This window comes from Silurus meridionalis, chromosome 22, assembly GCF_014805685.1.
Source record: "Silurus meridionalis isolate SWU-2019-XX chromosome 22, ASM1480568v1, whole genome shotgun sequence".
NCBI lineage: Eukaryota > Metazoa > Chordata > Actinopteri > Siluriformes > Siluridae > Silurus > Silurus meridionalis.
In genome coordinates, this window is record NC_060905.1 from 4,217,899 (window position 1) to 4,233,620 (window position 15,722).

At 40.8% G+C, this 15,722-nt stretch overlaps 1 protein-coding gene across 4 annotated transcripts in view; it reads left to right on the plus strand.

Moving 5' to 3' along the window:
* Window positions 1–17: 17 nt before the first annotated feature.
* The window catches only part of camsap3 (calmodulin regulated spectrin-associated protein family, member 3), a 45,182-nt gene continuing 29,477 nt past the window's right edge, over window positions 18–15,722 (plus strand). For 2 of the 4 annotated variants that reach the window (XM_046834738.1, XM_046834739.1), the window contains exon 1: window positions 18–585. In XM_046834738.1, coding sequence (XP_046690694.1) covers window positions 453–585 — 133 coding nt within the window. In that variant the 5' untranslated portion in view covers window positions 18–452. The remainder of the gene's footprint in view (window positions 586–15,722) is intronic. The other 2 variants (XM_046834737.1, XM_046834740.1) reach the window with 2 other exon arrangements.

Here is a 15,722-nt window from a genome sequence, read left to right on the forward strand (position 1 = left end):
TGGTCGGTCGTGTGTTTGAGTGACGTGTGTATGGAGCACCTGGAGCCCGATCGGTCGCTCGGTCGCTCGGCGGCGCATTTCTCCCCGAGCAGCGCGCAGGGATGCGGACTTTCACCGCGGGGCTGGAACAAGTCACCAAATATCCGCAAACGCAGTGAAACGCTCCGTGGCACACCGGGGGCGTGTTATTGAAGCTTTGTGGCCTTACACGAAGATAAAACACGACTATTTTTTGTTGGAATAAGAAGCCCTTTTTTCCTTTTTCTATTATTATTATTATTGTTCCTTTTCTCCTCCCGGATCCTGGTTCTCCGTGCAGGAGACGCCACCCGACATCCGCGTTTTCACTCCACGCAGCGGGGTATGAAAGGATGACCGCTTGAGTCCTCTCTTTTTCTACGTATTTTTCCTCCATAAGGCCTGTCTTTTATTTAAAGAAGGGGAGGATCGATATGGTGGACTCGAATGCGATGAGGAAGACTTTCGTGGTCCCGGACGTGAAAGCTTTGGATCAGTACGACATTCACCGAGCCAAGATCTGCGCCAGTGTGGGCTGGGTTCTGGCGAAATCCTACGGCAATGCAGGTACTGACCCATTTCACACACACTCAAACACACACACACACACACACACACTCCAAGATCACACTCTGCTCGTTTCATCCGTTCATCATGCGCTTTCATGAGTGGAGATGAAAACTCAGCGTTTTTTTCTCTCCCTCTGTCTCTATCTCTCTATTTTCTCTCTCTCTTTCTCCTTTTTTCTCCTTTTCTCTTTCTCCCTCTATCTCTTCCTCTCTCTCTATCTCTCTCTTTCACCTCTATCGGTCTCTCGGTCTCTCTCTCTCTCTCTCACAATCTCTCTCTCACACACACACACACACACACTCTCTCTCTCTCTCTCTCTCTCTCTCTCTCACAATCTCTCACACACACACACTCTCTCTCTCTCTCTCTCTCTCTCTCTCTCTCTCTCTCTCTCTCTCTCTCTCTCGGTCACACAAAGACACACACCATCCTTGTAGAGCAGTTTATTTATTTCTAACCTGTTTCTGGTTTGCAGTGTAAACATCTACAAAAGCCTACAAATAAACACTGGTCTCCCAAATAATCTCTATAATACCACTGTTTAAATGTAGAGAGAGAGAGAGAGAGAGAGAGAGAGAGCGATGGCTGGATAGAGAGATTGATGGATAGATATAGGGGTAAATAGGTAGACAGATAGTTAGATGGATAAATAAATTGATTGATTGATTGATGGATACACATGTGTAAATAGATGGATAGAGATTATACCCTACATTATGAACATCTGGTCAAACTCAAGAGATCAGTTTCATGTCTGAGGGTCTGAACGCTAATCGAATTTATTTACATAATGAAATTCAGTGGACTTCACAAACAAGCAACATTTTCTGTGGCCTGCATGCTTTCTCACACACACACACACACACACACACACACACACACTCCCACCTTCATCTCACGACCCCCCAATGCTCTTTTTATTTTTATTTTGCTTGTTAAACATGTGCTATGACTTTCACTGATGATTGGACATTCAGTGCCACCCAGATGAGGTTGGGTTTTCTTTTGAGTCTGGTTCCTCTCAAGGTTTCTCCCTCATACCATCTCAGGGAGTTTTTCCTGACCACTGTCACCACTGGCTCATTCATTAGGGATAAACACAGAGGCACTTGCAAATAAATTACAATTTTACAACCTGTTTATTTCCGTATAGCTGCTTTGGGACAACGTCCATTGTTAAAATTGATTTACAAATAAAACGTATTAATATTTTAAATTATAAAAAAACACACCAATAAAATATACCTGCTGGTTCGGCTCTCACTTATTACATCATTCCGAGGAATTAGTCAGGAATTATTGTCATTTAGGACGGCGTGATGTCGGATCAGGTTGAACTCGGTGTTCCTGTAATATACTGATTGTTGAGACTCCCTTCTCAAAACCTGGCTGATTATCAGCAGTTTCTTCTTTCACGTGAAATGTAAATGCGTGTTGCCGTGAGTCACTCGTGTCAGAGCACACGCCCACTGGTACCTATTCGAGAACGTTCATAGCTGCTACTTATAAATCAGGTAGGCTTTTTTATTGTCATTCCAACCGAATACAGTATAGTACACAGAAATGAAACCAGGTTCCCACAGGACTGAGGTGCTGCATAAGATTAAAAAAAATTTACCAAAAATAAAACAAAACCCAGAAGGACACACAAACTAACTAGGACGTGACATAAGGGCCACATTTAGTCCAAAAAAAACATCGACAGTGAGAGCGTAGATACCCTGTACTGTAAAGTTGTAATAGTGCAAATGATTTGTCTATATAATAATAAATACTGTACATGTAAAAGCTGAAATAAACGCCGTCTTTGCAAGATAGTGAGAGAGTAAATATCCTGACAGTACAGAATAGAACCCCATTACATGATATAGAAACATGGTCCTAGACTACCTTTCCTTCAAACTGTAATGCAGGAGAATATAATGTTCCTACATCGTCACAAACCCGATAAGTCCTTGCAAAAGTTCTTCTATAATCATAAAACGATAAAATACAATTCAATTTATATACAGGTCATCGTTTTAATCCTCGTATTTACATCCACTTTTCTTGTGTTATTTTAAACCTTTTAAACAGAAGCTTTTATTTCTAAAAGTTCTATTTCTAGTTTTATTTCTAACCGAGAAACAGAACAGGAAATAATAAACAATAGAACATGTACATGAAACACAAAAAAAATCAATCAACCAAAACATTTGTAGAATAAATATACATATTCATAATATTAAATTTGGCACATTCGAGATCGATCTATCTATCTATCTATCTATCTATCTATCTATCTATCTATCTATCTATCTATCTATCTATCTATCTATCTATCATCTATCTATCTATCTATCTATCTATCTATCTATCTATCTATCTATCTATCTATCTATCTATCGCCTCTCGCTCTCTCTCTCTCTATATATATATATATATATATATATATATATATGTATATATATATATATATATATATATATATATGTGTGTGTGTAGTTCCCCGTGTTATTGAATCCAGCCCCTGATTTAGCTTTTCACTCTCAATAGTAATAAATTGTGCCATTCCTTATTACTGGACTTGTTCCCTCAAGCATACACATTTTCTAACTTAATTCAGACTATTTATTATGTAAATATGGATGGACTCTTGTATAAAATACGAGTGAATTTACACCTCATTCACGTTTATGCTAAAATGTAGATATTAAAGATACAAAAGGCAGAGTGGTACAGTTTCTATATAATTTTCGATAAATTTTTCCTCAGCTTGAGTACCTGATCCTGTTAGTTTAATTCATTAAATATACTCAAATAAATGTCCACAATACTGTTAAAATGGACAATATCCTCATTTCCTCTTTAAGATACATGAACACGCACGAGTACGAATATAAAAATGTCCTCCTGTTATTACTAGCCGCTAGTCAGCTAGTTAAGCACTAGCAAGAGCGCTTTCATTGATTAAACATAGAGGTTTTACTCGTCGTGTGTGTCACATGTTTGCCGGTTGATTTGACGGTGAACGAAGGCGTTACATAATCCTGAACTTTCACAACTTTTTTGTAAATCTTATTGTTCGCTAGATTAGCATGCTAGGTGTTTTAGCTGGACGTGGATAGACGTTACCACAGGTGCTGCTTTTATTAGTGTCTGTCGGTTCAAAAGCACTCGAATTAAAGAACTCAATTGCAAAAATGTGTTTAAAATGAACATAAAAATGTTTTGATGAAGATTGTGTTGGAAATATGGGGATAACAGTTATGCTTGATGCACCATGTACTGTAAATGAGCTTTAAACCTACATTCATTTAGCATTTTCAGGTAAAAGGTACTTCACATGGAAAGATGATAATCCCATTCACTGTAAATGAACATTATGAAGAAAAATAAAGCTCGGAAGGTAGCAGCAGAGATGATCCGTCACTCTGTTGAGTGTATGCTGCTTGTGCGGTTAGCTTGCTCGGATTATTTTTCCACCAAAGCCTACAACATAATGTAAACCAAACCTTTAAACCATAGTGCTTTTCAAACAGCATTGGTAATGTCTAAATTGTAGGCAATTGCTCAGCTATATATCTTGAGATAACTGTAACACAGACAATGTAGGCGATCATGAGATTTTAACTTTGGCAAAAGCTTGAAGAACCAGACAGACGGATAGATACAACTTTATTGTGTACAGTATATGTACAGTGCATATGTACAGTGTGTGTACAAAAGCAAAACACAGTATATACACCGATCCGGCATAACATTGACCACCTGCCTAATATTGTGTTGGTCCCCCTTTTGCTGCCAAAACAATCCTGACCCATCAAGTATTTAGAGCATCAACTTCTTCAGCAGTTTGAGCTACAGGAGCTCATCTGTTGGATCAGACCACACGGACCAGCCTTTGCTCTTCACGTGCATCAATAAGCCTCGACCGCCCATGACCCTGTCGCCGGTTCACCACTGTTCTTTTTTTCCAGACGTCTAGACGTCACAATTTATTAAACTCGCTCAAATCCATACGCTCACCCATTCTTCCTGCTTCCAACACGTCAACTTTGAGGACAAAATGTTCACTTGCTGCATAATAAATAAATCCACCCACTAACATCAGTGTTCTTCCCTTCACCACTCATAATTGTTATAATGTCAGAATGTTATGTCTGATCAGTGTGCACAGATAATATATATATATATATATATATATAATATATTTAAATATCTCGTAGGAAATACAATAGATTATATACAGGATAAATGAGAAGAATGATTAAAAAGAGTAATGCAGATTGCAGAAGTACTACATGGTACTCTCATTTTCAGTACCTTTAATAGGTTACAGTGCCAAAAACTGCAATGCAATAACTTGTAATCACATTCTTCAGTCCAAAACAAATCCACCAACAGTGCCAAACCAGCTAATCGTGTTCAATCCACACTTCAGAGCTCAGGTTTGTTTGGGGGGTTGGATTAAAGGCAGGTATTTAGACTGGGTTTAAGGATTGATTACCAGTAAAGTGCTTGGGGAAAGTGTTATTGTTGTTGCTTTAAAAAATACCGCGCTGTACTAATACGATGTTGCAGTAAATTTGCTGATCTGCGTTTTAAAGGTCAAAGTTGTAGCCGAGAAAACACTTCGTTGATGAGAGATAGCAAACTCTGCAAAACCCGCGATGAAAAATTAACTCGTTTTTTTTTTTTTTTTTTCCTGTATGTGTGTGTATGTGTTGGCACTTTCTTCATGTTCCATTGTGTTCAATAAATGAGCCACAAATAATTCATGTGCCACTCGGCATTCCTGCGCTTACTTTAGAACTCGATGGCTGGTGTACAAACGGCAGGCTGAGCTTCAGGGCAGATAATCTAGCGCTCGTGTTTAGTTAAGCATAATAAAGCAATAGATTACCAGAGATCAAAAACAACCAGTGGAAATATATTTGGAGTTGGGATAGACATTAAATCAATTCAGCTAGATCACTTTGGTTTACATGTTATTTATTATGCAATTCGGTACCGGTGAATGACAATCCCACTCCCTAGCGCACATACACGCATAAACACACAATACACACACCGTGTCTGCGTTTGGTCTTTGCATTGGCAGCTGTGGCGAGTAACCACACCCTCTGGTCAGAGTCACTGAGGCTGGCATGCACTGCAGAGTGAAAGGAAAAGCCTTGGATAGAGAACTGAGGATTTTGCTGTAAATGTGTGTGTGTGTGTGTGTGTGTGTGTGTGTGTGTGTGAGTGTGTGTGAGTGTGTGTGAGTGTGTGTGTGTGTGTGAGTGTGTGTGAGTGTGTGTGAGTGTGTGTGAGTGTGTGTGTGTGAGAGTGTGTGAGAGTGTGAGTGAGTGTGAGTGAGTGTGAGCAAGCGAGAGTCTACAGCAGTGAAATCCTGCTGAGCAAGGACTGCACTTATCTTCCTGTCTGACTTTGATGACATCATCAGTTTTCCCCTCACTCTCCCTGGATTGTGTTGTGGACTCGTTTTTCCTGCGTCGTTTCTGAAAACACAGCATGTTCACAAAAAGCGTGAAAATAAAATGCAATTAAATACAAACAAAAGCGCTGCTTAGCAGACCCTTTTTTTTTAGTTAGTAAACATAGTAACTGTTTGTGGGCGGAGCTTAGGTGGAGGCGGGAAGATGTCCCCGACCGCTTCATTACTGACCTCGATAGATCGACTTTTTTTTTTTACTGTACTGTAAAACTCGTGACGTCTGCACCTCAGAAGATTGAATGTTTGTACTTGTTCTTGACCTGCATTTCCATGCAAGTCGGTAACGACCCTTCAGATAGCCGTAGTGGGCGTGTCCTTCTCCGTTGTGCTTCCTACATTAGGTTCAGTGGTACAGCAGGCGTGTGTGAGACACTTGCACATGGACTTATCGTGTGTTCTTAATGAATTAATCAGAGCACCTGCTCTCGGTATTGAGGCGAGTCGTAACACGCTGACGGTGCAGCGGGAGTTGGTTTTGTTTGTGTTGTTGTCGATAACGGCGCACTGTACAAGATACCAATGACATTTTGTCTGAATTCAATACCAGACTGCGTGATCACATGTCAGATTATAGGATGATGTCATCCGAGCGATCCAGGCCGTCAGTATAATGCCTTGTAGTTTGTCTTAAAACGAGATGATGAGCGTTGAGCCGTTCTCGGTTTGCTAAACGAGTGAGCTTCAAAATGCAATCTTGAGGTAAATATGGATATTTTGTCATTTGTTAGCATAAATAGGGTATTGAAGAGTCTTGTCTGAGGAGTTGGGTCTAGATTTCGAGGTGAGTCAGGCATTTAAATGGTTCCCACTGAATTTTCACTAAGCTTTGACTCCCAGGATCTACGGTAGATTGTGGGGTGTCTATAAAATAAAAGACTGTAGACACATCCAAACAAACACAAGCATTATAGACCAGAAATTAATTTTTTTTTTTTTATTTATTATTATTTATTTACACATTCATTTACTTCTATGGCACTTGACAGATGCCCTTATCCTATTATTTCAGTTCTACAGCTGTGCGGTTGAAGGTTTAAAGACCTTTCTCAAGTGTGGTGGTGCTGGGATTTGAACCCATGACTTTTTGATCAAGTCCGAGACCTTTATGTATATTTCTATTTATTTGTGCACGTTTTTTATAATTGGTTGTTGCACCTTTAATGCATGAGATTGAATTATACAGGGTGGTGAAGGGGAACTGGGAATTTTGGAACTAGGAGTTGGCGAACCCTGGCGCAATTGCGTCTGCGATCATTTGGAACCAGCGCGAGCTCGTTTTAAACCCTTCGACGTTGGTTATAACGGAGCAGTGCCGTGATTGCCAACGAGCGTTCACAGGAGAGCCTTTTACAAGAATGGTGGTGAGTGCCTAGGTCCGTCATTTTGAAGAAACAGCTCAACACAGCGATAATGAATTGTGTTGTGGAACCGAGCGGCGAGGGCTCCTCATGTTGGCAACTCGAACAGCCTCAATATTCTCTGGTGTGTAAACGCCACCTGGGGACTCCTTATTTATTTATTTTTTTTTAAAGCTAAACCACTCCACTGCTCCATTATAACTAACGGCAAAATGAGGTCGCATTGGTTCCAAACTATTGCCTACATCCCAGGGTTGCCAGCTCCTCTTTTAAACATTTCCTGTTTCCCTGTGCCACTCTGTGTGTGTGTGTGTGTGTATATATAGATATCTTGGGTAATAGCTACTTATGATGATTGTTTAGTGCTATTTTTATGCTGACCTGTTATTGGTGGATCTTCGCAGACCAAACAATCCTTTCATGGTGTGCTTGTTTGGTCTACGATGGAAATAAAAAAACAGTATAAAGCTTGTTCGTTAACCTCCACCACCTCCACTCCAGCACAGAGAGCTGGCTGAGCGCCCTGCTGTGTGCCACACGCTTTAGTGTGTAGGTGTTTCTTTTCTTTCCTGAGCGCAGGTTTATACTCCTCCTCGACCGTGCTTTCTCCTAGCGGTTGGCTTTAACAACAGCTTTTTTGGCCCTCTTTTTCATAAATATTATTGTAGTCTGTAGCCATGAGTCAGCTTCGGGCTTTGGTTCTGCATCTGTACTTCCAATTCAAATCATGCAGCATTATGCTAAGTCTGTGTTACTTGAGTAGACTGAGTCAGAGATGCGCATGGGTTTTTCCGTTCCGTGTAGAGCGCGACACTGAGCCCGAGAACAATAAACCGCACCTCCCCCTCATCTACTCTCTGTTCATCCTCATTCATCTTTAGTTACCGCTTCAAACCCGCTTTAATGTTAATTTCTCTTCAGTCGGGGCAGTTTGGCCAGGCTGGCATGTCTCTCCTGGACTCTCCTGGTTGCTCCACTTAGTCATTTCTGCTCCATCGGTGTGTCACCGTGATGAGTCAGCGGTTCACCAGAGCGCACAGGGCGAGCATTCCAAGAGGAAATCCTGTTCAAATCCCTTTGCATCCAACGCTCAATGCACACACACACACACGCCCAGCTCGCCTTGGTAAACACTTTGGGAAAGACGACTCCTTTCCATGAAACCCTTGTGTTGTTGTGGTGACCGGTTTCTTGTTTATTTTATGGGTTTGTATTTTGAAACATTCGAAATTACACCGTGACGACGAGTCACGCGTTTGAGTTTACTCCCATGCTTTACTTTTCGCCTGGCTCACATGATGCGTTTAATAAGGAGAGCAAATATCGTTATGTCCGTCACCGCGATCGCGTCTCGATCGCCGCTCTGAACGCCTCAGACGAGAGGTCGCGGTTCTTAGAAAGGGTCCATGAAGAATAGCCAGGGTGCCATTCTTTTTTTTTATTAATTTTTTTTATTAAAAAATAACTCACAAGCACATGTTTACAGGTTGTTATGACTGAATTCTAATCCATGTCCTATAAACCATAAGAGGCAGGTGGATTCACAGATTTGTGTTTATAGAATAAATTGAGGATTCGGAGGAAGATGTGGTCTGAGGGTTTAATTTAATTCTTTGAAATGCTTTAGGTTGCTGTTTGACCTGGTGAAGCATTTACATTTTTTCATTTAGGTCCCAATGTCTTTTACAAATCAAACCACAGCTAAAACTGCTGCTTTATCGGTACAGTAAAACCCCGTTGTATGAGCAAACGGAGATACGAGCGAAAAATTGTACCCTATTTCACGAGCAAATTTTAAAGGCACGAGCAAACCCACGCTGCCGGTTCCCCGTTTTCGGCGGAGGGTCGCATCAGTCGCTTAGTTAATGACATATCGCTCGGTCGCTCTCGTTGTTCAGTGCAGCAAAAACGTAACTTTTTTTAAACTTTTATATTTTTATTTCACTAGAAATCTTGAAAAATGTCTCCCAAGAAAATCAGTGATGGTGCTGTGAAAACGAAAGTAAATAGTGTTACCATGGAAACCGAGGATGCGCATCTTACACTCGCAATCAACCACTACCACATAAGTGTTAAATTATGTTTACATTACAGTCATTAGCGGTGTATTTGTTTGTTAAAATAGGCTTTAAATACTTTTTAAGTGCAGAAATAAGCGATTGAATGAGATCTCAGAACGGATTAAATCGCTTTTACATTCATTCTTATGGGAAAACTCAGTTCGAACGTACTAGCAAATGGAATTACAAGTAATAAATAGGTGTGTGTGTGTCTTTGCGTTATCAGACTTCGTCAAATTTAACAGCCGAATCTCTTTAGTTCGTACACGATCATATATATTTTTTTACCCCGTTTTGAATCGGGGCAACTGCTTTGATCAGTAACTCTAATAAATGTACAGTACAAATACTCCCAGACTGTAACCACCACAATCCTTCGAGGCAAGTCGAAGATCATCCGCAGTTCCTCCACCCGACATCCAGGATCTAATAAAAAGCAGGCGTGTGAGCATGTGGTCAGCGAGAGTGCTGCTCTCCAGTGCCTCGTTACTAAACATGCAGCAGATGTGCGTGAGGGGCGTCATCATGCTGGAACAGGTTGGGGTCTCCAAGTACCAGTAAAAGTCGTGTCCCAATACTTTTGTCCATATAGTGTATTTCTTTCTTCAGTGGAAAAACAAATGTATTGTTACTGAAAGTTCCCTCTGAACCAAAACATTGTGGGAAGGACTTTCAGATAGTGGCGGATGAGTAAAAAGCAGCACGTTGTCCGATATTTTTCCCGTTGTTGCCAGATGTGTGGTTTTCCCCCATATTAATAACCTACAGCATTATTATTTCTTTAAACACCAGTTATTTATATGTCAGTTTTAAACCATACAATAAGAGCAAATTGTGTGGTTATAATGGTGGACTGGTGCACCAGTTGAAATATTCGCATTGTGCATTGACATTAACATAAAATATAGGAAATCTCAATCAATTTGTGTGAATTGACCTTCTCGTTTTAATAGATGAAATTAAATTTACGATATACATTATATAACAGGTGGAGTCTATTTTACCGCATTAACAAGGCGAACTGAGGAAATGGATGTGTGAAATTGCATGGTGTAGGGTTTCCATTTTCGTTGTTTTTTTTTTAATGCCAAACTGGCAACCCTGGTTCATCCACTCGAAAGCATGTAAATGACATGCAAGTCAGCGTCACTAATTTTGTCTTTGTAACCACAAAGCCACAAACTCTCCCGAAAAGTCTGGAATCCGTGGTGTTTTAGCATTCATTTAGCACGATTTTCCTCCGTGCACGCATGAAAACGCTGAAGAAACTATAGTGCTAGCGTTAGCCAACAGCACTCCAGTATTGAAAATATAAAACAAATATAAAGTGCAACTTGGGTTGCAGGATTATCCTGCAGCATAGAAACAATATTTACACATTTTAACCAAGCAACATAAATAAATCATTTCAGCCATTACGTATTATGAGCCTGGAAAACCAGACGGTCCCCAGCATCTGGTTTGAGTGCGGCACGTCACAATGTTGCCGCCAGTGCTGAACGCTCTCTCAGACGGGGGGGACTGGTGGCCGAGCTAGCTTTCTTTTTGCTTTTCCAGTGTCTCCTGCAGATGTGGAAGACACTGATCTTAGTTTCTTAGGACTTCAGCCCGTCAACTTTTGCAGTAAATAGTTGTTTGGTCGACATCGGATTTTTCAACATTGAAGAACCTCCAAACAACAGACACTGCTCATGTTCTTCTGTCATCACTTTCTAGTTCTACAGCTTCAGTTTCGGGAACTTTTGATGTCGATCCTGTCCTTAGTAACACACACAGTTGTGCCCTCACCAGTTCAGCAGTGAAAAGGGACCCCTTCTCAAACAGAGTCTCGACGCGCCACGTTCCGAACGCTGTTTAACAACCGGTATTGCTGTATACAAAAAATTCATACCATAACAAAAATAAACACCGGTATTGAGGATGAACCAGTATACTGACAATTTTCTGTACTGTTACATCCCTAATGTATACAGTGTATATACCTGCTCCGTGAGATTACTGAGTTTATCCTGAGCATACAGAAAGAGTTGAAACCCAAACGCTGGTTACAGAGGTCATGATGTGTAACACCTATAGATCAAAAGTGTTTAAACAAAACTTTTCTCCTTCTACATTTAGACCCAATGTCGTGTGTGTGTACAGTCTGGACACTTTAAATGCTTTGTTGTTGGATGAATAATAGACATGCTAATTAAATGGACATGTCTTGTGCCAAACTTCCTGTTTGTTTTTGTCTATTAGACATATTTATCGTCTAAAGTCCCTTCTGTCTGAACCATTTCCAGATTTTATCTATGTTTTATTGAAACGCTGTTTACATCCACAGTCGCACCTCATCACCTTGTCGAATCGGGTAGATATCCGTGTGTGTGTGTGTGTGTGTGTGTGTGTGTGTGTGTGTGTGTGTGTGTGTGTGTGTGTGTGTGTGGGTGAGAGAAAGGCATGTGACATCAGACTGATCGTTGAGTGCTTTGTTTAAAGTTGACATTAAGAAGTGTGTTCTCATAGTGTGTGTGTGTGTGTGTGTGTGTGTGTGTGTGTGTGTTTGCACAGTAGCCACGGTCTCCACTTGCACAATTTCCAGGTATTGCTTTTTCAGCTGCGTATCGCTCGCACTGCTGCACAGAGTATTCATTCAGCGATAATCTGCTGGGAAACGACACACACATCACACACCGCTGTGGCTTTTTGCATCCTGCTTTGCATTCTGGGCTTGAGCTCTTTATATAGAGCCCGGCTGACGGACAGTACCCGATCATACGTGTCATAACACACGCCGCATCTTTACAGTTACTCTACATTTCAATTCTATCTTAGTGAATCCTGTTTCAAAAACCCAGGACAAGAAAATGACAGTTTTGTTTCGCTTTTTTTTCTCCTGCCAATTCTTTTACATTATTACAATCCACCCTTAATGAGAAGATAAACAGAAATCGTGCACCCAGGACTACAGATGATTTCAGCAAACTTATAAGATCGTTACAAATCGCACTCTGAGACGCGGATCTAATAAACCTGGGTACGTGTGTGTGTGTGTGTGTAGACAATATGACTATGACACCTATCCAATCATCAGCTACGACGCAAGTCGGTATAGAAGGAAAAAACATCATCAGCATGCTCTAGTGGTAAACAAATAGAGCAAGATGAATTGCGATCACCTGAGAGCTGCAGTTCCTCTGCTGTTTGCCTGCATGCAGAATCCTTGCTGGAGAACACATTGCACAAGCGAACTTATTGGAATCCCAAATACGTCTATTCCTATATTTTCAACGCCATGTCGCGTCGATCTGTAGGTCATTTCATGCTGCATTTTCATTGGCTGGTCAGCAGACGAAGGCTGATGCGGCAAACGCGCCCAGAAGATGGTCGGCCTAAACTTCTGATACTATATGGAAATTTTCACGTATTTCTTCGGCCATAAGATGGTCACAGAATGACGTAGGACTATGGTTTATGTGAAACCGCAAGAGCTGTTTCGCATTGCGACCTCTCTCGTCTGTTTTCACGTTTCATTCACACGCGATTTGCTTTACAGCTAAAATTAATAAATGCAGTAAATGTGAAACATAGCGAATAAAATGAAAAAGGGGAAAAAAACAAATATGTTAAAATAAGTACAAAAAAATTGCGGTAAAGATAAAACTAGCATGGAATAAGTCTTTAGTCGTTTCGTACAAAACAATTTCCCAATCGCGCCAGTCCTGTACTAACGCGACCGATGATTGTGGGCGGGGCTAGGAGCATAAGTATGTTAATTATCTACTTTGACTCATGCATGTTTGTAAACAAACCAGTTTTTAGTTCCGAAACGTCTGGAAAAGTTTGGTTCCCGCAGTTTCAGTGACGACTGGAAAAATCCAGATTACGTACAGCAGCGGACCCCAACCTACAGTATTTTACACCACAGACTCGCAACCCAACGATGCGCTTGTTATATTACTATAATATGTATTGTATTATTTAAATATTACATATATAATGAAAATTGTACTCAACTCACCATGCTGAGTCAGGCCATGCTTAATTTATCGACGCATATAAAAAACAGGAAATAAAATGAAAAATTACTTTGTGTGACCCAGTATTTAATGATCCATGACCCGGTACCGGTCTGCGGCATGATAATTGGGGACCCCGACTTACAGGGTGAATTCAGTCCAGTCTACTTTTTTGTGGTTCTATTGGAAGCGGATACGTGGTTATATCAGATGCCATTTATTCTTAGATTTGTCTTGCTTTTGTGCTGAGTCATCTTTTTATTAAACGTAAATGCTCTTAGTGCTATTAGTTTGTATTTTGACTGCTCTTCTACCAAAACCCAAACACCCTTGGCCTTTAAAAGAAGCCAAAGATTTAGTTGCTTGAAGGTACTTGAGTAATGTTTTTTTATATCCAGTACATCCCATAATACTCTCTATGGGAGTGTCTGAAATGTTTTATTGGATCTGCATTCATTATTTTCCCACTACTGCACGCTTCCAAGTGATTCATTCCTCAAATATCATGTGAGCTGTAGCATGGCGTCTGGTGTTTTGCCCAACTAGGACTTTACCTTGTCCTTCAACGTATCCTCTGAAGAACTTGTCTGGCTGCTTGTCCCAAGGTTTTGTGTGTGTGTGTGTGTGTGTGTGTGTGTGTGTGTGTGTGTGTGTGTGTGTGATGGGAACTACAGACACCTTACGGTTTTGATTGCCTATGAATGCAGCAGAACCAGTTTGGGGTGTGTGTGTGTGATGGTGGGTGCGGTGATTGGGTGGGTGTGTGTGTGTGTGTATGTTTCAGGTTTGACTTTCACATTGCTGTGTGTTTGTTTTAAGTCAAGAAGCTTTTATTGTAATTTTAACCATATAGCTGACGCAGTACACCAGTAAAATAAAACAACGTTCCTCCAGAACCCTGGTGCTACATAGACAACATAAAGCTACATAACAGGAAACACAGGGCTTAAGGACTAGTAAGTGTCCTCGCCACATAAAGTGCATAGTGTGCAACCAGGTGCAAAGGCAACACAAGACAGTGTAGGACAAATACACAAAACACAAAATAGCACCGGCAGTAAACCTGCTGTATGTTACACAGTGCGGTGTGGAAAAGAGACCCGGATACGAGAGTGAACATTGTAATCAAACAAAATGTAAACAAAAGGGTTTGTGCAAAAAAAGCAATAGCAGCAGTCACAAACAGAAGTAAACAGTGTAGTAATTAAGTGATATAATATGGGCATGGATGTGTGAAGTGAGTACAGTTGTGTGTGTGAGTCCGGGTTGTACAGATCCGTCACACAGTTGAGTGTTTACATACACTGCACTGAAATCTTGTTCTGTTGAACTAAATACAATAGTCAATATATGTGTGTGTGTGTGTGTGTGTGTGTGTGTGTGTGTGTGTGTGTGTGTGTGTGTGTGTGTGTGTGTGTGTGTGTGTGTGTGTGCAGAATCAACCTTTGAAGCGGAGGAATGACGTGTGCAAGTGTTTCAGCATACATTATCATGTCCACAGATTTAAAATGGAAACTCGCCCTGTTCGTTCCCAGTCCTGTGCAGGTGCCAGCTACCTCACACCTTCTTTCACAATTAGCGCAGCTTTGCGTCACCCCTTTGTGTACCGCACGTGTTCGTTTCTGGTTTCTTCATCTTTCACCCACACGTTTGTAAGCGCTGTGCTAACGAACACCATGACATCACACTCCTTCCACAGATGCACGCCTCGGGCGAGAAACACCGCTCAGACGGATCATTCCGTAAGCCCTCATAACCTCCTCAGTGTTTTATCTGTATTCATCACAAGCCCCTTCTGAATGAAACGTTACTCTGTAAATAAGGACGTCAGTGTGCGTGCTCGCAGTGAGCGCTCATAATCCAAGCGGGGTTGTGAGACTCTCATCCAGAGCTGCATCGTGTGTCCTCTTTCTATAAGGGACTTTTTCTTTTCTCCACCTAAGCACAGATCGGTTATGTAACGATTATGCGACTGTATTCGGTTTACTTTTGTTTTGCTTTTGGATTTTCTTTTTTCAGGTCTGGTGTTTGTTTTGGGTCTGATTGAGAAGAATCAGCATTACACTTTTTCTGTCAGCATTTTTTTCTTAAAAGAAATGTTTAAACAGCAGGCAATATCACATGTGACTCACATTGCAGGAGTAAAAAATAAATGAATAAAATAATAATAATAATAATAATAATCAAATAAATTATATATATGAAATAGTTTGCACTTGTTAGACCCCATTTGTGT